This window comes from Ptychodera flava, chromosome 4 (assembly GCF_041260155.1).
Source record: "Ptychodera flava strain L36383 chromosome 4, AS_Pfla_20210202, whole genome shotgun sequence".
Lineage (NCBI taxonomy): Eukaryota > Metazoa > Hemichordata > Enteropneusta > Ptychoderidae > Ptychodera > Ptychodera flava.
In genome coordinates this window covers 15,860,664-15,886,764 of record NC_091931.1, presented here as the reverse complement: position 1 = coordinate 15,886,764, position 26,101 = coordinate 15,860,664, and the positions used below count along the sequence as shown (strand labels likewise).

At 36.6% G+C, this 26,101-nt stretch overlaps 2 protein-coding genes across 8 annotated transcripts in view; one reads left to right on the top strand and one right to left on the bottom strand.

Moving 5' to 3' along the window:
* The window catches only part of LOC139131002 (amyloid beta precursor protein binding family B member 2-like), a 154,935-nt gene extending 145,031 nt beyond the window's left edge, over positions 1-9,904 (top strand). For all 4 annotated transcript variants that reach the window (XM_070696893.1, XM_070696895.1, XM_070696894.1 and 1 more), the window contains 4 exons: positions 1,610-1,722; positions 2,441-2,508; positions 3,109-3,289; positions 4,742-9,904. In XM_070696893.1, coding sequence (XP_070552994.1) covers positions 1,610-1,722; positions 2,441-2,508; positions 3,109-3,289; positions 4,742-4,861 — 482 coding nt within the window. In that variant the 3' untranslated portion in view covers positions 4,862-9,904. The remainder of the gene's footprint in view (positions 1-1,609; positions 1,723-2,440; positions 2,509-3,108; positions 3,290-4,741) is intronic.
* Positions 9,905-15,248: 5,344 nt separating this feature from the next.
* Positions 15,249-26,101, bottom strand: part of LOC139131001 (putative methyltransferase NSUN7) — an 85,375-nt gene continuing 74,522 nt past the window's right edge. For 2 of the 4 annotated variants that reach the window (XM_070696888.1, XM_070696889.1), the window contains exons 5-11: positions 24,532-24,715; positions 23,992-24,202; positions 23,258-23,401; positions 23,003-23,104; positions 22,082-22,329; positions 21,343-21,721; positions 15,249-15,652 (exon numbers count right to left, since the gene is read on the bottom strand). In XM_070696888.1, coding sequence (XP_070552989.1) covers positions 15,492-15,652; positions 21,343-21,721; positions 22,082-22,329; positions 23,003-23,104; positions 23,258-23,401; positions 23,992-24,202; positions 24,532-24,715 — 1,429 coding nt within the window. In that variant the 3' untranslated portion in view covers positions 15,249-15,491. Of the gene's footprint in view, positions 15,653-17,895; positions 18,011-20,766; positions 20,917-21,342; positions 21,722-22,081; positions 22,330-23,002; positions 23,105-23,257; positions 23,402-23,991; positions 24,203-24,531; positions 24,716-26,101 lie in introns of those variants that run through there. The other 2 variants (XM_070696890.1, XM_070696891.1) reach the window with 2 other exon arrangements.

Below are 26,101 nucleotides of genomic sequence, written 5' to 3'. Positions count from 1 at the left end.
ATACAATTTAAATCTATTTTTTGACGGAGGTTACACGGGTTATCAATAAATAGAGCATTACAATCTTCACTGATCAAGACCTCAGTTGCATTTGCGATGCCGCAAAATCACTTAAACATGACATTGAAAGGTGAAAGGTCACATGAGATTACATTTATGCTGTGTCTAGCTCTTTATCTTTTGACAAACGGTGCAGAAAAGCCAATGAAATTATGAAAAGTGTCAACCTCTTGATGTCTTCCTGTAAACAGACGTAAGAAATGCTGAAATGAAAGCTTATAGCCGTAAAAAAATTATTTTGGGACCTGTGTACCATCCCTGGATTCATTAACAAAACATTAGGATGTGAATTCAGTGGAGAATTACCATGTAGATTAGAATTTGCAGCGTTGTCTGGCTATGTGATTGTGTTTCATAAAACACTCCATCTAGAAGTTTGCATCTGAGCAACGCTTAATCTCCACGCAGTGCTGTGTGGAAATAGAGAAGGTAGAATCTCTTACAGTAGATTGATTAATATACAATAAGTTCATTATATCTTGGAATATTTGACAGCTGTGGCAATTTTTGTTCCCCAAAATTGACTACTTCTGCATGCTGATCCGTGTAAAAGACGATATGCTGACCTTAGAGTCGTTTGCAATGTAAATTGATGTCCCTGTGTCGATTTATGTGTGATCAGTGTAGACACTTAGTGATTACGGGGGTCATAAGCAGTGGTCTTGCGGGCATCATTACTTGCAAAGCCCAGTTTACTTTTTTTGATATCATCAGTCTGAGGGTTTTCTTCCTTGAATTCCGCCTGTCGCGCTTTGAAGCAAATCTCTGCCAAGTCCACCATGGCAAAAATGAGATGGCTGTGTCAGTGATGTGCATTTCATCAATCTTGTGTATTTTCAAGTAATAATACACTAGGTGGCGGTTTCAAGATTTTCTGTACATTTCTAGGGTTGCATCCTGCCCCGTCTTGAAGATGACTGATCAGTAATATTTGATGTCAACTTAAGTCGTTAAACTGCGTGATGGCACATTTGCATAGTCCATTAAAACAAAGCCCTTTGGTCTCAACCGAGATAACACCAGGAATATTTTATTGCAGCGATTTCATTTTAATCGTGTAATCTTATCTCCTGGATCAATAGTGAATATTGAGTTGTCATCAAACTATAATTACAGTAATGTTTTCCTTTTTACTTGTGGTTGACTGCACATTGTAGTCCACCCACACTCTATGTGTGTTTTTCTCATTATTTTGAGCCGATGCAGTATCTCCCCAACATCATTAGATTGTGTGTGATTATAGAAAGCTTTTCAAGCTTCTGTAATTCTTCCATTAATGTTTCTCTTGTTTTAGATATTACAGCATTTTAAAGAAACTAGACTCTGCTAAATCAGTCCCTGGATAGCTCACTCAATAATTTCAATGGCCCGTTAAAATTTTGCCCTCGTAGGCTTTTAATTCCAATGTCATTTTGTTTGACATTGTCGTATCGTAACATATTATTTAAATATGATATGTTGCATGAAATATAATATTAATAACAACACAAATTTTTAAATGTTTTATATAATAATATTTTGTTGTTGGGTTTTTTGTGTTTGTGTATAGGAATGGACACACTCAACAACGCCATAGCCAAGCTGACCTCCAAACCGTTAGAGGAGCTTGCATTGTGTAGGGTAGAGGTAGCGACATCCACCATCACCGTCACTGATATCAAGGTATGTGTGTCTCTTTACATCTGCTCCAAATATTTACATGCAGGTCTTGGGATCAGGATGCACAGTCTCTGCAGTGTCGCACATTACCACCCATGCCTAGTATGTTCATACTCATAGGCTGCACATTCCATATTTCATCGATCAATCACTGCTTTTCACGGAAAAACATACTTGTTTGCTGAGTATACAAAATTTGTTCAGGGAAATGAATAATGGCTGTATAATGACTTTTGCTGATGGGAGATTCAGCGTCTGAAGGTCACAGCTGCATTGTCAAGGATACCAGTTCAACGAACTGACAAGCAGAAATGCTTCTCATTCCATGCAGGGAGATTCTGATGCAGAGAAATCTTTACTTTTTCTCGGGCAGATTTGATTAATTCCAGTGCATTGTGTGGCGGTGTTTTTTTTTAGCCTGGTCAGTTTTTGATCAAACACAATTGTTGTACTCACAGCGTACCCGAGATGCTAAAACATTTTGGTGTCACCCCGTTGTCTTCAGTAGTATGGTTTGACCCAAACACAAGTTAACCAGGATTTGGGTTGGGTTGGAGATACGACATACGAGAGGGGAACCAGTTCATTCCAATTTCCCCATGTAAAGGTCAAACATCCGTGTCAAACAAATTTTGGCTGAGAATGAGTTAAGGGAATTGTGAAATAGTTACAGATGTCAAATGTTTCGGTCTCTGAATAATTTTTGTTCTCGTATCAACAGACAAAAGAAGTTTTAGCAGAGCACAGAGTGAGGTTCTTATCATTCCTCGGTATAGGACCAGACATCAGGTATGACGTCAACCTTTTTTCTCTTTCTCCTTTTGTTGTATGTAAATGTCCAAATTTTGTACTTACGCAGAGCCTGACCATGTACTTGTAATATTTGTGAAAGATGAGTTTGTGATGCCCATAATTAAATGCTAAAGCATCTCATCAATAGAGCACCATTGTACAAGATATCACAAAACACAGATCTTCATCAAGCAGTTGTTGAAATCTTTGTGAAATCTAGCATGTAGCAGTAGTCTAGTCTAGCCATCTTTGCACGATCATTTTTCTCATATGGGAAACATAAGCAATACACAAAATACAAAGAAGAGATAGCAATGGTGCCCTTGGAAAGCCCTGATGAACACCATGAACAAACCCTAGCGTTTCTTCAAGTACAGTACAAGACATCTCAAATGTGTATGTTTTGATTGAAACACAGAAAACTGAAAGATAATCAGTAAAAACAAAAATTACGCTTTCTGTACCCCCTTCACCCCTTACTTATTTGTGTAAAGATCCTACCACCCTATGTCACACTGTGAAACCAAACCAAATGACAGCACTGCATGGGTCTAAATGATAGTTTGAGCACATGCATTTTGTTTTTTTTCTTTTCAGACAATTTGCCTACATCATGTGTTCGGGTAAAAGTCAGTTCTGCTGTCACGTGTTCCACTGTGAGCATTCGGCCGGCGGTCTGGCCAAGACTATAGAAGCTGCTTGTAAACTGAGATACCAGAAATGTCTGGACTCCAAACCTATCAACTCAAACAAATCACAGAACAATCAGGACAACAAGGTGAGAAATCAAATCGTGTGAACTTGAACTTTCAGAGGGAAAGTGATAGATTATCAGTGTTACAAAGCAAGTTGTATACCTTGTGTGGGTAATCAAAATAGTTAGTTGAGATTTTGTATGGATCAGGTCTTTTACTCGTGCATAAAGGGATGCCCTTACATATACATGTATCTGCTACTTGTGCAGGGGGACGATAGGTTTAATTTCTGATGCAAGTTGCATGTTTTTGTATTCGAGGAAACACACTCCAGTTTCTTTTTCTCTATAGTATAATATGTTGAAATATAACGTATCAACTACAGTGCATAGTGTACAGTAAAGAGTATAATTTTTGACAAACAAAGTCCAGTGTGGCTGAAAAATTCAGTTGATGACAGTAATATTGCATAATATTCACATGCAGGCAATATTCATTAACAACTATAGGTATTTTCACTTGCCTTTGGGAGTAGAACAACGGGATGTACTTACTGACAGAACAAACAAAAAACTGGCAAATACATCAAGAGTTTCAGTGAAATGAACTGTAGGAGATTTGTTGACCCTGATTTGCTTGGAAATTGAAAACTTCAAAAAAAATTGACATGAATAATACATTGAACAATGTTTGCATGCCTTCTGAAAGTGGTTGGATTTTTAAACCACTCCTCGGGGAGATCCTTGTCAAAATTCCTGGTGAGTTGAAATGCATACCAGAATATACAGTCACTGAAAGTTGATCCGGCAACTTAAGGTTCTAGGAGTGTGTTTCTTGCTTCTCAGTGCATCTGGCAGATCTCAGGAAAAATGATTGATGCCAGGAAAACTTGAAAACCAAATGTTATGGCAATAATCATTTCTTGAAATTCCGTGTTTGACCTCGATAGAATTCATGATGGCCGATGTTGAATGACTGCCCTCATGCGATTGGATTCTCATCCAGGGTTCATTGATCTGGTGAAAACCTGATCACATGTTTTTTCAGCAGTGTGTTCATTAGTGTGACATTTTAATGCAGTTAAGTTACATGGACCATTTTCAATTTTCATACATAATTATATTAGGCAATGCCAAAACATTTTCATGTCTAGACAGCTGACGGAAATCTTAGGTTTCAAGGAGTCTGAATTATGTCAATGTTCAGATTTTTCAACCGATGTAAGAAACGTATCTATGCACGGTGGAACAAATTGAATGTAATTGGATTTTTTTCTCACTGCTAGACCCCTTGTGATTGACAGCTAGACATAGACTGAATTTGTCACATGTTTATACTCACACTTCTAAAAATCATAGCATCGATGCTTTACACTCACTGAGACCAAAATCAATGATTGCTGCAGACAGTTGTGTTAAATACACTGGTGCCCTGTTATGGAATGTTTAATTCTACACTTTTAAGGACCTGCAGTGACCGATTCAGCAAATATCCACCACTGATTTTTTTCCCCTTTTTACATTGTTTCTTTTCAGAACTGGAGTCTTGGCCCTATCATGAACAGTGTACACAGTCTATTCGGTAAATTTGGTAGCATCAAGAGGAATCAGAACAACAAGACGAAAAAAGACCAAACCATTCGAGCTGATGGTTAAAAAAAACAAGAAACACACATTAAAAGACGTTAAAACTCTTCAAAAAAAAAAAATACATATTGTAAGAACCAAGTCATCAGGTAGTAGAAAAATGTATAAACGATGGTCAAACCAGTAGATGTAGTCAACAGAAACAAAAAAACTATCAAGAATAGTAGAAAGCTGCTACGTAAGCTCTCCAAGTTGCATAGGGGAAAAAAAGACGCAACTTCAATCATCTATCTCTTCCATACTTTGGTTGCCAACAGTAACTGTTTCCATGACAACCAGCAGACGATGCCAGGGTGTCAGTGGCATGTGTAGGAGCAGACGCAGCAACGAAATTCATGTTTTTTCAAATCATTTGCCAAAACAAAAGTTACAAGTGAGCCGTGCTGTCGATTTCTCGCGTGATGTGCGTGTCTCGTGCACTGTATTTCTCTTGTCAATTGCATTATTCTTTATGGATGCGAAAAAGTAGGTTTACCTGTAAAAAAAAATAAAATTAAAATGTTTATGTAGACAGTGGTATCAAGTTAACCAAAAATAAATTCATAACCAAAACATAATCAAGTTATCCTAGGTATTAAAATACATTCTACTCTGAACACACTCTTTTGAAATAGTCAAAAAAAAGTATATTATATGCGTAGAAATTAATCAATGCACACTATCATATGTTGAGTATATTCATTGTCATATGGAAAAAAGAAGGTAAAATTGACTCTCACACATTGTAAATTACACACCATAAATTTCAGGACACAGATCTCATTCTAAGCTATACTATATACTCATCAACCAACAAATATGTACATGTAAAGAAATCGTCAATTCTCTGCTGAAAGATTTGAGACGTCTGTGGTTGCCATGGAAACAGTTGCTAGCTGGTTACTGAATTTAAAACTATCAAAAAAAAAGGAGAAGAAAAGTTTTGGAAAAAAAAACTACGAAGAGAAACATAAGTTTCAGCTTATTTAGTGTGATAATATACTATGTTATCTGTATGCATATGTCAAATTTGTGTGAATCAATATCTCTGCAAGTATCTGCACAGTAGAATTTTTTTATTTTTTGTCATTTCTTAAGAAACAAAGAGACATGTAATCTACTGTGTACTGTCTTGTAACTTGCCTTCTGAAGGATGTGATCATTGTCGGGACTGGAGATTTCTGGTTGGGTAAATTCTCTAGGATGCCAAGTTAGCAAAAAAAAATTGCCAGGTTATGAGTTTACCGAGTATAACTCCAGTCTCCTCAATGCTTCCCAACCCCTATTTCTGAGTATAGGGTAAACTGGCCCACCTATAGTTTTCAATAGGATTAGATCAAAAAAAGTCAGGAAATAGGGGTGTTGAAGACTTTTTTTTAATGGAAGGTTAACATAGACATTGTGGTGAGAGTTGGGTGAAAGGAATTATGGAATCAGCAGTTTTAGAGAAAAATGGCATGGCTTGAAGCATATCTTTTTGAAAGAAGACACTACAGAAAAATGATAAAATTTCCATATTGTGAAATGGTGCTAAAATCAAAGTTTTTGTGGTTGTCGGCCGTTGAAACTTTGTGATGTTGGTACAGAGTATTATGCAGTTGAAAAGAGAATGGAGAAAAAATCTGATCTCAAACTTGACAGCCCTTTTTGTCCAGAATTGCCATCTGGATAAAAAAGATGGATCATCCGACCGCCAGGAGATGGATTTTTACGAAAGGAAAAAATGCAACAATTGATGGTATGATTTCAGAACCCCTGCCTTGACTGCCATCTTCATTCTGAGTGAATCAAAATGTGAGGGATGATGGCAAAAAACAGGAGTTCTGGATCAAAAATAAGAAAGCCTTTGTATTCAAAATCTTGTCAGAGGAAAAATGTTTGGGTAAGATTTTTTGGAATTGTAAAGAATGTTTTTTTCTTTCTTTGTGAATGTTGTAAATGTAGAAATTGGAAGGCAGTTCAACTTTGTGTAATTATAAGATGCTTTCTGTGATTCTTGATCACGCATTGTCTATAGTCAAAAAAATTGAATGTTCTGTACAAAGCAAGATATTTGATGAAATAATGTGCAATTTTTTCACTGTAAATTCTTCTCTGGAGACGTTTTGTGAGGGGCGTTCTGTGGAACTCAAACACACTCGGACACACACACACATACATATATAGTATTACAAGTATTGATGATTGTAATCCAGTGGTGTGCTATGCGACGTGTTTTCATATTGACTGTGCACCGGAATATATAATCATTTTAGAGTTCACAGTTCACGGCGAGGGACAGGAGGGGGCACTTTTTGTGTGGTGTGGTCGAGTCAGGTGGTGTTCGTTTATTTTTTGTAAACTTGATCATGAGATAAAGTGGGTTGGGGAAAGGTGTTTGGGTCTTCAGTATACTGCTCTTAGAGAGACTTTGATGAAATGTGTAAAGCCAGATCAGCTGATCTGTAAAGCTGTGAACTTGATCGGATTTGAACAGATAGAGAGAAAAGATTGATGTTATTTTGAAAGTTCAGCACTTGACTAGACTTGAAGGAAAAACGTTTTCTTTGTGATCTGGGTACAGTTTTAAAAAAAGTTGTCTGGATTGGTGTGTTGTTGGTTGGCTTTTTACTCTTTGCACAAACCATGCATTGTATGCGTGTGCTATTACAACAGTGGTGGTTAGGAGTATAGAGAACTCCCGGAAGGGTTTTTTTTTTCAAGAGCTAGGAAGGAGTTTGGGTACCATTTCACCACAGTACGTAAGTCCAACCCCAGGGGCGCTTTCATGGAAAAAGATGAACCTGACTGCATTTCACAGTTTAGGCAAGAGGACAAGTTCAATAGTATAGAAAATATTTGGAAATTTACTTGGTAATTCATAAACTGGCAAAATCTGTGTAGAATAATCCAAATAACAAAAATGAGTAGTACGGTAGTTTTCAAGTCTTAGGCAATTATCAAACAATTTTACTTTCCATGAACTTGTTCCCTTTGCTTATGAGATCAAGATACTCTCGTGTTTTATTGATAAACCAAAGTGTTTGAAAGTATGTCTACTGAAACAACAGCATCTGATTACCGTTATATCATTCAGACGGGGAATAGAAAATGTTTGGTGACACATTCATCTGTGTACAATGACCGCTCACTTTAAAATATGATCAAGTAATCACAATGTTGGATTTTTCAGAGAGAAAGTAATGTCTGAAACAAAACAAAATATTGGGAGGGGTGGATGAATGACTGTCTAAGGTGCTGAATGTGTCCTTTGCCATGTAGTCACTGATTAGATTTGTCATTTCACACTGTTGTAGTAGCACACAATGTGCATCGTCACACCTTTTAATCAAATCTTTGAACAGCATTTGTGACCTGTGTGCTTCTAAACAAGTTCAGTGGTAAACTGTTGGTAGGGGAGAATACTAATTATGTGTTAAAACTTAAAGAAATATTGTCCATCAATTAGTGCCTAAAAATCATCTAATAAACCTTTTCTCTCTCTATCTCTCTCTCTTTCCATTCTACAAGTCGCCATGACAACTGTTGTCACAGTGATTGTTGCCAAGTGATTGTAAACTGACTTGTCATTCGATGTGTCGAGTTGAAAGTTCACTTTTTTCTGTCTCCAAAAAAAACTAACGAGCGTAGATGTGCAGAGAAACACTGTGGGTAACCTGCCCTATATTATTAAAAGAACCATGTAAAAGAGATTCTAGTTATTATAATTTAGTTTGTATATGAGTTAGTTTAGAGGTTAGGTCTGACCAGACTAAATGGTAGTGTGAAATAATTACTTTTATATATGCAATAGAAACCACTATGACAATGTCTTACTGCATTGGCAATACACTGATAGCTAAAGACATACAGAAAGCATAGCGTTGTATTCTCTCATGCCTTGGAAATTTTATCTCCTCCCGTTTATTTTTCCAGGTATTTGTGGTTCCAGTGTGGCCCAGGTGTCTCAATAACGAACCTTCACCCCCTACCCCTATGTCTTGCAATCCTCTTTGCCTTTCACCCCTGTATAAAGATTTGCCAGGGGAATAAACCATTGCTTGAGAGGGGTGAACATGATACTCGTCAGGAGGGGGAGAAAACTGGAAAACCTGCATGTAGCTTGAAGTTTTGAAAACAAATTCTCCTAGACTTAAATCACAAAGTTTTTAAACGCTGTGCAATTTTGCGCTTAGAGGGCCTTCTAAATGTAACTAAAGCAATCATGAGAAAATGTGTACCTAGAGAGAGACGGCGACTAGATCCTGCAATGCATGGTAGGATAACCAGGCTTTCAAATTTGTACTGGCAAAGTGTCCAGCAAATTAAAAGAAATGTATATTTCAAAGTGGAGATATTTTAATTTTTTTGATCTTGTTATTTTTGAGTTTCCTATATAGTTCTGTTTTAAGTAATACTATATCATTTTTATGGGTGTCGAAAAGCATTTTAAAGAAATACCAGTTGTAGAGAGATTTTAATTTTACATGACATTTTAAGGCACCCCGAAAAATGCTCAAAAAAGTATACTTTACAAGAGAAAAAAACTACTGATAATGGAGAGAAATAACCCCAAAATTTGGTGTGTGTTTCATCATAGTGTGTATGGTTCCTGTATAGCCAAAAATATAACCAAAATTCAAACAAAAAAAAACTTTAAAAAAAAACACTTTGCCGATTTTCAATTTAGGTAATTGTTCAGAACTGGTCTTTTTTTCTTTCTCATTACCAACTAGAATCTGTAACAAAACCGTTTTCCTTTGTTTTTGATTCTCTTGACGTATGATTAAGACCTCTTCAAGAAAAAAAACAGTCAAGATTGTCAGTGTATGTATGATTTGTTGTTTTACATCTGAAGGGTACTTAGAAATGGTCTTCCACATATTTGGATTTGAGTCCATTGAAGTGGGAAGGTTCACTCTCGACAATCGGTTTTCCGAGTTCGTGTCACAGTAATACAGATACCTGCCGAGTAACAGCAAAAGAACTTGGAAATCTTTGTCAAGTGGTCCAATCATTCGTCAAGAGGTTCTATTTATTGGTATAGTAGTATCTTTCCTCCGCAGAAAAAAATAAAAGACTTTGAATCCAGAATTACTTTTGTGTCTGTCATTATTGTACAGTGTCTAGTCCTGTATGATGCATTGTCTTCTCATGCAAGCTCTTGGCTTTTTAACCTGTTCATCCCCAAATCCTTGTAAACAGGTCCAAAATCACCATTCATGACAATGGATTGGGCCAAACCATGGTGGTGAAAGGGTTGAAGACAGACTGTAGTTACTCATTATTTCCCCTTTACAGTCCCCTCCCCCAGCGGTGACTTTTGATGCACTTTTCAGTATTTTTGTTGTCTGTTTAATAGATAGTTTCTTATTCAACTACTCAAATCAGCTCTAATGCCATAATGTCAACTTCCAACACAGCCTGTATACATGTTGCCGTTGACAACTGAATATTATTGGTGACTAGGATTCACTTTATCAACAATAACATGGCATAGTGTTTGTATGGCTAATACTCTGCCCATCAACATGTGCTCGTCATAAAGAACAAAAATAAATGAAAATATTATCAAAAGTCACAGCTATTACCCTTCTAAGGAAATATGTGATTCAAGGAAATCTTTGAGCCATTCTCCAAATAAACATCAGGGGTTACTGGGCATAGGGAATTTGGAGTATTAGAGAAAGTAGTTACCTTATCTCTATTGGTATTTGAAATTCATCATGGCCATTTTGTTTCATCTCTATTTTTGAAAAATGAAATAAAGTGAAGAGATCGTTTACTCCATAGGGTTCCACAAATGAGTCCACACACATGTACAATAGAAAATTATTGAAAAATATTGAGAGTCTGATAATCTGTGAAGCATATTCTACCTTCCATGCTGTATATTAATTGTAAGCACCATACAAAAGTCAGGGAACCTGCTGCTTTCATGGAATTTCACAGAAAGACCAGCAAACATACAGGTGTCAGAAAGTGTAAAGAACACAGAATTGCACAAGACTTAAACCTGACAGTGACATACCATTATTTTTGACATCACAGAACTCTCATTGTGGCATTAGATCATGCAACAGTATTGAAATAAGAAACTCGGACACATTTTCACCTTCAAAACAAAAAACATAACTTTATTTGTAAACATATAATCTACTCTCTCTCTCTCTTTAAATAACAAATAGGGTAACTATTTTACCAATAGAACTGAGGAATATATAGTTTGTATTTGGTACGTGATAAAAGTCATTCATGGAAGTGATTGAAAGAAATATTAATTTACAGCACTTTGAAAGTTAAAAAAATTGTCATACATGTGAGGTTGTTGAGAAATAGAGCACTCCTCACGTCCATATTTACAACCTGCTTTGACTTTTTATATGTCAATGCTCACTAATAATCAAAAATTAATTTTCTAAACAATCAATCCAGGAATACTGCACAAAGTTCATAGGGGCAGCTGTAGCTTGGGCTGCAAACGTTGCAATGTGTATGAGAATTGCTAGTGTCTGACCTCATTCATAACTAGTTGCTCTTGATTCCTAAACAGTACAGTGAGTGGCCCCTCAACGCAACTCGATTGATGCATTGTTTTTCAAATGGTATCTTTTTTGTCATTTCATAGCTTACCTCAAACAGTATTTCATCATTTTCTCAACTGATTGTGACTTTGAAATAAAAACTCTTCAGGAGCGGTTTTTGTGAGTTTCAATACCCTGGCTATGTGGGAAGTGTGAACCAAACCAATGCACTGATTGAACCCCTGCCTCATTACTAAAGACAAACCGTACTTGTTTCAAATACTGTGGAAAAGATGCACTGCACCTATATGCATGGGTGTACTGAGTTGGCAAATTTGTAGAGAGAACCTAAAATTACCACCACCCCATCAAGAAAAGTACAGATTACATCAAGAATGTAATAGTATATGTTTCATTGAACACATTTTGTAATACAGTCAGTCACTGGATAATGGATATTTTGATATCACTGCAGGCTAGAAATGCAAAGATGTGGTACATGTACGTTTACCAAAGATTTTAAATTTTTTTTGCATTTTATGAAATGCTGCTAATTATTCTAAATTGCTACTATTGAAAATAGGGTTGAAAATCTGATTACTTGGCATGTGATTTCCATCATCTAAGAAAAATGTAAATAATTTGACATGGTGGCAGAGAATGTAAAAGATGAGGACTTGACACAGAGGGCGCCCTTATGCCTCCCTTGATACACATCGCTGTGATAAAAACATCCATAGCCACATAAAAATACATGGGAATATTTGACAAGAAATATTTTATACAAATGCACTCAGCAAATACATGGATCAAACTTGAGGAATCCTTCTATTTACATTGATTTATTTTTACATTTTGGTCTTACATAATCATCAAACTGATATTTTTTGCAAGAGAAAATTATGACATTTCCACACTCACACTGTAAACTCAAAAGTCCTGAAGACAAATCTTAAGATTGAGAAGACTTCTCACCTGCCTGCCATTTTGAAGTAGAAAAAAATCAATCATAGCATAAAATTTATTCAGTTCTATATTGTCAAAAACTTATGGAGGATTGACCTGTACATTGTGACAAACTTTTGTGAATGCCAGCCAGCATCTGATAGTTTCAGAGCACACTACAACCTTTTGTACTCTGTACTGGGGTTAATCTCTGCATGATGTCATAGGTCACCAGCAGGTCACCTGTTCACCCCTAACTCCCTGTGAAAAGGTCAAGAGTGGCCATTGATAACAATGGATTTGGGCCAAACTATAGTGGGGCAAAGGTCAGATATTTCTTTTAGTGAGCCATCATTTTGGCAGGTACAATCCTTCACAAGATTGAAGTACATTTTGAATCCTAAAACACAGAACCTAGTGGTCCGAAATGGTTTGGAATTTGTAAATCCATGGAGTCACCTCTCACATCATTTTATGTAAAGAATGGAATGATACCTTTCACGATAAAAACTCTTTGTCCTTGCATACGTATTTTGAGTCTTTTTTTCAAAAACTATTAAATCTTTGACAATAAATTTACCAAGTGATCTGAGATATTAAGAAAATATACAAATATAAATACAATCACCGCCAGAAATGCTGCCAATTTACTGTGTGGATTGTCTATCCAAAACTTAATTTCTATGCATTCAGAATAAGTAGTCCTTGTTTAGCTAATATTTGACTCAACACTGGACATGCTTGCATCTAATTGGACACTGAAAGCTCAAAATGACCGACAACAAGTTTATCAATTCTCATATTGCCCAGGCAGTCTAAATAATCATTATAAACCAATGTAATGATTTTTGCGTGACATACTCCTCTGAAATATATAACTTCCATTTGATTTGGCAGGGTTTCTGACCTTGATTGCAAAACAAGAAAAATTGATGTCTATATATTGCGCAGAGATTTTGTGAGGTTTTCAGAAACTTACTCTTTAAGGTTGATTGCAAAGGATAAATTTGATAGTACTTTTCTACAAAAGGATACAAAACGTGATTCTTTATATGGTACACTACTCTAGGACAAACCAAAATAGGTTCTGAGTAAATTTTCAAACATATAAATATTTTGCTCAACTACAAAATCATTTGGTACAACAAATACATGGAACATTTTTTTAATCTATGATGCGTTAAATATGGGAAGCTTTCAGAATTGTACAGGTCAATAAAGAGTTTTCTTTTGTTGTTTTCCAGAATGCAGAATTCAAAAATTCACTAAAGCCATCTAGAAGTGTGATAATTTCATTTTGTTTTTTTGCAAAAATCAAATCAAAACTGTAAATAGTTTTCATAGGAAAAATGTTTATTGTGAAAGTAGGACAGTTACATACAATTCTGCAAACACAGATCAAGGACACTTCTGGTGATTCTTTCCACAATTTCTGTCAGATATCCTTTTGTGATATTTGTCACTGGCAGAAGTCTTAGGATGCTGCCAAATATCATAAAGTCTTCATCAACAACTGTGGTCAGTTTTCACATCATCTACGGTTAGATGAAAAATTTTTGCATCTTTAATCTCCCTTCAGTAGAGTGGTTTGATCCAGGCATATCTGGATATGGCAGCAAACATTACAATGGTTTGTTCCAAGACATCTTTCAAAGGGATGTGACACTACTACCTTCTTCTTCATGGTTTATCTTGCTGGTATTTGTTTTCTTTCCCATTTTTGTTGCCTTTGCGAATGGTTATGCTAGATTTGGTTGACCATTTTGCGTGAGCTGAAACTAGCCCAAAGAAACTCACAACATATCTATCAAGCAGTGTCTACCCCAGCTACCACAAGGTTTACCACCACCGTCACCATATCAGCACTTTAACTGGACACACAGCAGGTAATATCCCACTAAACATCAACAGACTTAGAACAAACATTGCATTGATACGATAGAAACCATCACCAAATACAGAAAACAAAGAGAGATAGATAGATGGTAGAGTGAGATTCATAACTGAATAAAAACATTGCTAAAACTGAAAATGTACATTTAATTGAATGGACATGCAGTATGAAGTATACTTGTCATATTTCAGTCAATGGTCAGCTTTACACTAAAATTGCAAATTATACATATGCCGGAATACTGATATAAATACTATGTAACTTTATATTAGGTCTGAAATGCCGTTCAGTGTTTTCAGGGCATGGATTTGTTTTTCTGTATTACCGTAATCCACTTGTCTTGTCATCAGACATGTCAGAGTATTTTACTAGGTGGGTCATGTCCTCGTGACACGAAATCAACGCATTATTCTCACAACAATATTTACATCAATCTTCTGTTTCTAAGGGTGTCAGTTTTTAGACAGTATTTCCATGACAGTGTCATATCGATGTGATAAGCAGTCTTTCAGAAACAAGTAACTATGGTATAGACATATATGGTAAAAATCTTAAACTCAACAAAATGTCACAAATATTATCCAGTTTGGATTGCTGTTCAGTACATGGTATTGTTACAACAGATTTTTACAAACTGGCTGACCATGTTCTGTGCTTTATCAACAGTTCAATCTGAACAAAGTATGTTATCACCGCATTAAGTACTTTCCTATCGAGGGATCATGACATCATAACTCCGATATCAGTATGAAAATTTTCTTTTTTTGAAATGTTATTCCTTTCCAATGTATGAGCAAATTAAATTCCATGATAATGTATCTTTTTCTTCCCGAAATTCTATCTTTGCCCTTTTCTACAAGACATGAATTACTCTTCTGTATGTTTTCAAAAATACCTATCAATCATCCAGGCACAAAGTCATGGACTTTCCCTGTTGTTCATCATCTCAACATTGTCCATCATGATACTGTACAAGGGAAGAGTTAAACACACAGCAGACAGCGTTAGAGAGACAAACATAAATAAGAGAAGCAACACCACAGACGATGAAAAAAACCACCACCACATTAGCAAATTAGAGAGTGTATAAACACAACACAAGTTTATTTAATTCCTTGACACCACAGATATAACATAAAAGTTTTCACAGCAGCGTGCATGCACCGTTTAAAGCGTCAGGTGCAGTCTGTCTGGGCTTTTTTTCCCTAAATGCTTTGACAAAACAGTCAGTCAAACCGATACAGCGCCCTCTGTGCTTGATTCCCATTTATTGTCGACTGCTTCCTTCGATTTGAAATAAAATTCAGGGTTTTTTTAATTAGCGGAAAGGCTTAGGGTGTTTGACAGCATATTCATGTGGGACCACCACTTCATGTCTCTCCGACATCCTAGCCTTAGCCGCCGCTGTCATGGGAACACCGACAGGGGTCATCTCAAAATCTGACTCGGGCCGGTGACGATGATGGGCAAACATATCACCTGTGGACGAAAAAGAAAAACACACAAACACAAAGAAAAAGATGGTGAGACAAAGTTAGCTTTGGCGTAGCACAATACAGATGGAATGTTCAAAATGATTTCAAATGGTTACTTTATGAGCACTCTTATTTTCTGGAGGCAAAATTCTGCTTTGAGAATTCTGCACCATATTTTATCAGCAACAATGAAAGATATTTTACTTTTAAAAACTAAAACATAAATGTAATCTTTTTATCAGATTTTGCATCAGAGCTTTGAATGAGAATACTCTTAAACAGCAACAGGGGTAAGCCATGATTTTTCAACTAAAACAATCAGCCCTGTCCAATTTTCTGCTCTGTAAATAGTGAAGACTTCACATGAATTACTGTGTAAAATCCGGAATATTTTCAACATTTCCTTGTTATAATAGGTACCAATACATATTCAATGGCATGCTTACATAACTTTTACTGTGTTCAGCACAGAAATATTAAATCTCACTTCAGCTTTAAGGATTTTGGTAGTCAACTTTTTTGTCTCATTATTAAAAGACACTTAAACATCATTCTTCAAAGTAATAATATATTTTGACAGGAATAATACATTTTGAGGTCATTTTTAACTCTCTCTTTTCATTAGTATTTCATTTCTCTCCCAAATCCAGATTATGAGCCCTGTTACTCATGTGGAAAGTGTAGATCTTTATGTTTAAAAATATGGTGGGAAATAATTAAGGATTTTTGTAAAAAGACATTTTCTAAAAATCTGAAGAGCATGGCTGTTTCTGCTGAAATTATAATTTTACAGACAATCTGACCCATGGAAAACGTAATTTCTTTGTTTTGCTGCAGACCCCCTTCCCTCCCCAATAATGAATGTAAAATTCATATTAAAAGTTTTACAGGCTTTATAACTTATCTGCAGTTGATACACATACTGTGTCAACCGAAAACAACATTTAAACTTTTTGCCATGTTCTTTGTTCAATTGTTATTGACAGCAGGGGCACTCACTGCACACAGAGCACGTGTGAGTAATGAGAAGACAACGTATTGTGATTTCAAATGTAAGACCACTTCAATGCATATTGATTTTTAAGCTAGCCATTCGTGGCACATAAAAATATTTTATTGCCAATGTTTGTGTTTATCTTTAATTGACTTATGATTTAAAATCAACTCATTGTGTGATTTCTTGTCTGTTTACTTGTTGTGCTGTCTGATATATAACCAAACTTGTTCACAAGTGAAAATTCACTGAGGTCCGGCCCCCTACCCAGAATGCAGGAATTATGCTTAGCATGCATCAGCTACATGATCAACAGTCCCTTTGTCACCTATGTAAATTATCCAACATGTTACCAGGCAACAATGCAAATTAATCATTTACTTTCCACCAATCACAGATAGTGGTTTAGCAACTCTCCAATTCAAGCCCACTTCAAGTTTTACTAAATAACACTTCCAAGTGATGATGCATTCATGTTTTCTCTCAACGTACCTTAAAGCATTCAGGTTGTAATTTCACATTTTTAACTTTTCAATTACATGGGTTCTAAATTACAAACCAATTCAAACCCATGGATACTATTTCCCTAAAAGTCTACAACTACAGAAAAGTCCAGTCATGCCTCAAGCAAGTCACTGAATCAAGAAATGGAAAGTTGGACTCATTCAAACTAAAATTTTGCAAATTTTAGGATTTAAAAGAATATTATGTAAAAACTGATACCATGACAGATTCAGAATGGTTGACCTATAACGCCTACACCCCCATTTCACTAAAAATGCTTGGTTATCAATCATGAGAGCAAGGATAGGTCTGGTGTATTTTAAGTCAATATCAAATGAAAACAATCCATGATAGCTTCCTGTACAACACCCCCACCTCGACCGAATGCCATATAACTCACATCTGTCTTGATCAGTTCAAGTCCAACTTCGTCTTGTTTTTTGAAACATTATTAGTTTATCCACACCAAATTTTACTTAACACCGGAAAACTTTACAAGGGTGTAAACATTAAAATTAAGGAAAGACACTCCAAACACACAGTAAAACACACACAGAAGGATATATGATTGCGGTTAATTTTATCAAGGGTTAATTTTTACAGCATTAGTGGAGGAGCACATGGAATAAACAAACAAACAAACAAAACATGTTAATTACACAAATAACTCCTTAACCCGTTATTGACAGATTTAGAAAAATTTGCAAACTCGGCAAGATTATGAACACTCCATTCAAGAATGAACGTACTGTATTGTAAATAAGTCATCCTGCCTTTACAGTAGGATCAATTAAAGTTTTTGCCATGCAAACTGACGAACTTTTAACTCCACTTTTGGACCAGTTCGTGCACCGGCAGGGACAGCTACGAATACAAAAACATATTAACAATATAATGCTATTGTGAACGTTACTGTTGATTAGAAATAAAAAAATTAAAAATTGCTGAGATTATCTTTATCAAACTTGAGTGCAAAGGTCGTGTATGGTACAAGGGAAGGGGACAGCATCATTCATAGGGTTCAATGCCACCGACATATTGGTTTCTGTGAGTGTACACCTGTTAGCTGGTTGGTTGGTGCAGACACAAAATGCAGGTTATAAGCGATACCTTAATCCTAGCATGGTTAATACATATCCCAGGGTACATTTACACCTTAATCCCAGCAGGGGTAGTGCATGGCCCATAACACCTAGCGGTGCTTGTGGTGTTAGCATTGCAATTTATATGGAATGCAGCTGAAAATATCGTCATCGATAATTAATTTGACAAATCATGATTTTTTTCTCTCTATTCTACTTTAAACATTTGAAGGTAGCAGGGAAAGCGTATTATGTGTTTTGTTTATAGGGAAGGGTGACAGTGGTTGTTATAGTAATGGGAATGGCAGGCTGGATAATGTCTAGCTATGGATTAATAATGCGTGTCTAGCCGGCGAATAATATTAATGCTTACAAAGCAGTGATGGTAAACTTGCTGTTCTGACACTCAGTTCAAATGGCAATCACACGCAAAAAACTGCAAAGCCATAGCAGCATCTCTGATTGGTTGAGTTTGAGTTGACGTCCTGAACTCTCTGATTACATCACATGACCATTACATGTTATGACTTACCCAACAGATCACAGGGTTTTGGTTTCTTTATTTGCAAGATTTGAGCATCACCCCATTGGTATCACATGACGGTCTCACGTCATGTGTCAACCAACAGAATATTGATTCCCTTCTTACGCAATGAAACTACACATGAGATTTGTGGGTTTATTTGCATCACATGACAGTCATGTGCCATGTCCACACAAGAGGACATGGTGTGTGAGTTTAGCAGGGTAAGGTGCATCAACAGACTCAACACAGCAGGATAAGTTATCTACAAAGACATTAGCCATGCGACACTCTGCAGCAAAGCCAGCCAGCGTTTCAATGCAAAACACTCTGTTCAATCAGATACTATTTATACATGATTGGATGGGTGATGATAAGTGTCCATAGTGTAACATAGGAAAGTGTCCAAAAAATAAATTTCCGTCAGTTTACATTATATCAGCCATTTACTTTTTGCATTGAGATATCACAACCTAAATATAATTTTAAACATTTTTCTATGATACATTTGCCACCCCATACCTCCAAACACAACCAATACAGTTCAATTTTCTACAACAACAGCCCAATGTTGTTGAATTTCCTATGATCACAATATGGTTGATGAAAGCAGTCATGCTACAGCACTATTTAGCATGGAAGGTACACAAATGCACATACTAAATGTCAATCTGTTGGGCAGGGAAGATATTCTTCAATGATCCTAAATTTTGTATCATTGCCACTGTCCAATGGAAGAAGAATTCTCAAACTTCAAGTTTTAAAATCCTATCAAATCAAAAGCGTCATACCGTTGGATCACTATAAAATCTTTTTTTTTTCACTGAACAGCGCGAATCACTAAAGTAGTGAATCTTTGCCTGTAACCCACAGAGTGACATTCAGCTAAGCACACTGTACCCAAATCTATCAAGCTGTGGGAAAAAATACATTGTCAATGTAATATCTAATATCACTACTTTCTTTGCAGGCACTGCTACAACTAAAATGAGTTAATAATGCAATCTGAGACTCAGCGGGGATAGACTTTACACAAAATCAAAAGTTCTCAAAATCCATCATACTTTGCTTTGGGATGTATGAAGTTATGAAAATTATCAAGAAAACTGAAATTCACCTTTTTATTTTTGTACAAATTAAATTAAATTTTCTTTCAAAGGAGAAAAAAACTAATTGTAACACGTACTGGTCAATTTCTGGTAATTTAATACACTAGTACTTCATGACCTTTTTTTGCTGTTTTGACTTACAGCACGCCCTCAAGCAAAGTATGAGCAAAAGATTGATACTTTTGTTTTTTCAAAGGCACACATTAGCACAGTGTATGTATACCTGCTGGATTTATCAGTGGGTGCTGAATGATTGGGGAAATGAATAGGAGAGAGACTACAGTAGATTTATATGTTAAGACATGAATGTTTGACAAATGAATAAATCAACAATTAAATGACTTCAATACATTTAACAAGTAAATGTTTGTGTAGAGGGAACTGGTAGATTAGAGAGCAAGTGAACATGTGCAAGCATGTATGATGTACTTGATGGACATTTCGATGTATGAATGAATAAACATGAATGACAGAGGAGTTGAATGCATGATAAATAGCATATCTTCAGTGGATGCAGACTGGAAACGGTCAAGACATTTGATAGAGGGGAAATCATTAAAATAAAGCTATTTCTAAGTGAAGAAAGAAGTGACTAGATAACACGATAACAGTAAAACAAGCAAGGTGTGCATTTTCTATCGGTAAAATGGATAAAATTGAACAAGGATGAAGGATGCCAAATTTGAAGTTGATGGTGATCCATGGATGTCGTGGTGATGACAATGATGATGATGAGGAGGGGAAGAGGAAGAGGAAGTGATGCATTGATATTTGAATGACACAATTACACTCAAAACCTATACACACAAACAAAACTCTCAAACCCTGTCAGCATAGCATACAGGCAGAAGATAGAAGCATAAAACATACGTACAGTAGCAAAAAGAACAGGTACCCAGCCTTACCAAGATAAGAAGATATTGCTGGGTAAGTCTCAGGTGAGTTTATCTAGCTAGCAGAGCAAGTGGAATGTGTTGGTTTCAGTTGTTGTTGTTGTTGTTTGCCTTAATTTGGATGGAGTGACAGCATTCTTTCAGAGAGCTGCATTTGCAATAGCTGGTGGATGGGAAAGCGTTGAAAACAAAAGACACATGAGAAGCTGAAGCAGTCAGTTGGCAATGTTAGATGTGGAAAGGTGCATCAAAGCAGAGGTATTCATTGAGTTAACAGCACAGAACAGATAATAACGTACCACCACACAACACATACTGCACAACACAACATGACAGGACCTTGAGGTAACACAAACACGGCACAACATACCACACTAAACCAACCAATATAACACAATGGAACATCACCACACAACACATGCAGACAAACCATCAAAAACGACACTGTGGAGAGAAGGACAACCAGGCTCCTTGACACAGACAACAACAAAGTGTATGGTATTGAAAGAGAGTGTATCAAGACTGTAATGTAGGAAAATGAAAAAAAAAGAGTAATATTTCTTTCTCTCTTTCTTTCTTTCTTTCTTACTTGCTGTACGTGGTTTCCTGGCGACAGTTTTAATTTGCCTGTAGTCATCTTCTGAGCTAGTGTTTTGCAGTGAGGTTTTACTGCTTCTCTCCTTGAGGTGTTGCTGGCTGTACGGCTTCCGCTGCAGCGGTCTGGTCGGCGAAGTCCTCAAGTTGCGGTTCGGGGGCGAGTGTTTGCCCTTAACGACGCCACGCCGCATCGAAGGCGTGGACTTGGAGCGGGGACTCCTCTGGCCACTCTTCTTTTTCCGCTTGCCGCCCTCCGGAGATTCTCCGTTCTCCTCTGTCGATGACGGCTGGGTACCACCAGCTCCCATCAGACCTTTGGCCTTGGCCCTGGCAATGATGTCTGCTGCAGTCAATTGATCATCTGGTGTGGCCTTCAAAGTTAAACGAATAAATATCATTCATTATCAGTATTTTTTTAGTATAAAAATACCACAATTTTACCAAGATTGTAATTCGATCCAATACATTTTGTTTGCTGAACATACTTTCAATACAATGATACCTTTCTTGATATCAAAGTATCAAGTGTCCATTTTCTAAATGCACCACTAATGAATTAAATTTGTCTTCATATATGATATTCATAATTTTGACGTTCAGTGAAAATTGTTTTATGCGGCCTTAACAAAATAAAAAAAATAATTGCAGTTCAGGTTTAGAAACTTTACTGTGAAACTCATTTTCTAATAAGCGTCAAAATGTTGTCATCACAACAAAATAAAGAATCTTACTTCTCTTGTAACCACGGCAACAAAGCATCCACTGGTTTTCTCCGTTGGCTTTGTCTTGAAGTACTTTGAGGATTCCTGTTTGTCGGCATCCTTAACTGACAGTGGCAGTGTGGGCGGAGTTATTCGGTATGGCATCTGTTTGGCTGTCAGTTTTGAATTGAAGTAGTCGGCAACTTTGGTGACCACGTTCTCGTTCTCCTCGTGGTTGATTGAGTGCGTGCAATAAATTACAGCCTGGACTCTGGAAACTATGGGTAGATTAAACAAAAAGAGATAAAACATCTATTTCAAAAGTAGCACAATTGACAATAAGACAGAGATGTCGTTCAGTATATGATCACTCAAGGGACTGAGAAAAAGTCTCTGCTAGGTAGAAGTGGCCTTTCTGTAGAGGGACGGGCTGTGGCATATTTTGTGGGCAAATGGCATTCTGAATATAGTGAATGTGGAAAAACAAATGTGAACTGACATACTGCAGTATTGCGATGACAAATAAAATTACAATATTTTGTTTCTGACACAACACTACACAAAAACCAAGACAATACAGACAAAAATATAAAACTCATTTGCTGTTTCAGCATCAATATTATGTGTCGTTAAGTCAGAATTATTGACCACTATGCACAGGTACAGCTACAAGTTACAGCATTTACAGATGATCACTGACCACACAGGAAAGGTGGCTGCTCTGTGAAGGGTCAATGAAAAGTAAAATCCCAACTAAAGCCTGGAAAGCGACAACTACAACAAGGTGACCTGTCTGTATGAGTGACCATGAGACAGGTGTGACCTTTGAAGGCGACACATTTGCTTCATTTTGATCATATTTATTTTCAGCAAGTGGTCAGTGAAGCAGAATGGATACATGTAAGTGATTTCATCACTGATTCTATGCTTGATTTTTTTTTTTCCACTTACATCTCATGGCGTGTTTAAGGTATTCCATCTGTTCATTAATGATTTCATTGAGTTTGTCCTGATCCACTTCATCCCTGGACAAATCTTGTAGTATACTGGCATCTATAATCAAGAGTGGATAAGTATTAGAATTGCTTTAATTCAAGAAATGACAATTCTAACATGCCTACACAACTGATGCATTTGCCACGGCCTATGTGCCAGAGCTTGGTCCTGGAAATACAAAGTGGTTGTGTTGAACGACATGATACTGACCTTCCCCTTCGTGTAGAATGTAATCCACAGGATTGGTGATGCCAGAATGTGAGCAGGGCGGCGTCATTAGTATCACCTTCACATTTTTAAACCTAACATCTGTTGGCAGGACATCTAGAAAGTTTTCCTCAACTCCACGTATATCTGGTAGTCAGATTGTCAAGGGAAAGATTATAATATTGCAATGTGTGTGTGGCAGCAGCCAAACTCCCTTGATGAAATATTCTGCAGTCTACAAAAGACACTACTTAAATTTTTTACAAGAGTACCCCGTCTGCTGGTCAATTTTATTCATTTTTAGCCAGACAACAGACAACATAACCAGCTATCCTCTACTTTTGGCTGGCTGTTTTCCTCATCCATATAAACATGGATAAATTTCCTGTGAACTCTTCCCTGTTTCTAGCTGCCAATCAATGACACTTACCCCCTGCCCATCCCCTTCTTTCTCAACCCTTTCACCACAATGGTTCTGCCCAAACTCATTGTTATCCAAGGTGATGGTGGACCTATTGACAGAAAATGGGAGTGGTGGGGGCGCTGTGTAAATTGGTTAAATTTCTGCACTCTACCATTTTGAAGTCCACTTTGTGCCTTTAGTTGGTTCAAAAATTAGTCATTATAAAATGGAAAAGTGAAACTATACTGAAAAAAGGAAAGTTTTGCCAAAAACCCATCACAAATCTACTCTGCATTTACATTAAGTAGTTACAATTCGGCAGCTGAAAGGATACTTTTTACCCCGTATTGTTCCATCCTTCCCTTCAAAGTCTCATGATGGCTGTGATTTTTCAGACCAAATGCAAACACTGTGCTTCCTTCCTGATTCATGAGTGAAGACATATGGGCCGTGATTTTACCGGATCCTACATGTGTGTGGATGACATCGTCACCTTCGTTGAGGAGCGCCTTGACAGAGTGGGGTCCGTAACAGCTAGATTTGTCCTGATAAGACAGAGAAGAAATAAATTTACGAAAATACAAATGTGAGGTACTTTGCAGGGTTTTATGAGTACCGGTATTTACATAATCAAAGAGGTTAGACCAAACACTTTGCTGGGTCTTGTTCCCCTTGCATGGAAAGTTTTGGTATTTCAAAAGTCTTTTTAAAAGTTTGCCTGGATAACAGAAATGGTCTAAAAATACCCCAAGCTAGACCTCCGACAAGTCTTTGTGAAAAGTCAAAACCATATTTCGGTTTGATTGTGTCTGTTCTTGACACAGAAATAGAAAAAAGTCTGCAAACAGTCAATGTAATGGAATTTGACCAGTACCTGCATTATAAGGTGGTATTCTTTAAATAGTTGGTGGTTTTCAAGTTCTTCTCGGATATCAGAATGGAATATCAACACATTTTTGCACTGCACATCCACACAGAATGTCTGTTCAGTGAGTTTGTCATCTGACTTCACCTCCTTAAATCCTTCTTCTTTCAAAGTGTCGATCACAGTGGAAATACTGGGTGATGAATGAGAAATTGTCAGTAGGAACTATGGCATACACTCGGGTCAGTCACAATCAGGGTGCACTAGAGTGTGTCACTTAGGTCAAAATTTCAAGTTCATGATAACTGTCCAGTTAAATAATATGTTGAAAGGTTATGGTATGGGGCATATCTTCCTAAAATTTGGTGAAGCAAACGTCATTAGTTTTACCACAGTGCACATTGTTTTATATGGTCGACGCAGTGTCACGGACGCTACAGAAATGTTGAATATGAAACACAAATGTCATAATAAAATTTTAAACAATGCTTTGTTAATGCTTTCTTATGTTATAACAATATAAAATATGCATATTGGCATTAAAATAAGCTATACTTGGTATGATTTACTTAATTTTTCCATGAATAAACACAACCTCCAGTTTAGTGAGAAATACAACATTTGATCATATTTTTAAAAGGACTTTCAACTTCTCTATGTCCTTCCGCTGGTATGTTGTACTTAAAAGTTTTATTGCCATGAATTAACCATGCTATAGCAACAATATTAATACCATTCAGTGTAATCAAAATGAACTTCTTTCTAAAATATTTTCTGTTTAGTATGGCATGTAATTTTGTCACGGACGCTACCAAATCAAATTTGAAAGTTAGGTCAATTTGAAATATAAAAAGCAATCAACAATCTGGTTTTTTCTTTCTCTTTTCTTCAAATCCTTTCTCTATCAAACATTTAAATTGTGAAAATTGTGTCAAAACATTGACAATTTCTTTAAATTGAACAAGAAAGCTATGGCGACTACTGCAAAAATCAGTTGGAGTATGTGAAAAATGTCTATACCAGTAATAAACTTTCAATACGTCAAAAAACACAGAAGTTAACATTGTTTGTGCCTTACTTAAAGTGTAAAACCAAGATAAAACTAGACACCTAGATCAGGCTAGAGCGACAGGTTGTTAAACTTTGACCTGTGGTCCCACAATAAAATTTGCTACAATGTATCTGACACACCACCCAAGAAATCCAAATGGCTTGCATCTGTTCTAACACCTGTCAGGATGGGGCGCACACACACCTAGGTGAGGCTGGAGATCAGAGACGTAGTCTGCCAACCTTTGACCTCTGTTCTATAATATATCTGTACTCTCTGACAAGCGTAAAGTTGGCGTCATACTCATCCTCATCCTCAGCCTCAGAGGTCACGCGAAAATGAGGATGAGGATGACGCTACAGCGTCAGCTTCACCAGCGTCAGATCTGATTATTCCCGAATGCGTCTGATGGAATGATAAGTGTAAAAACGACTTTAAAAATGTGCTCCAAGTTTCATATCACTGTAAATGTTTATTAAAACAGAGTGGTATTTGCATTTCATAAAATTTAGTTACCTCTCCTCTCAA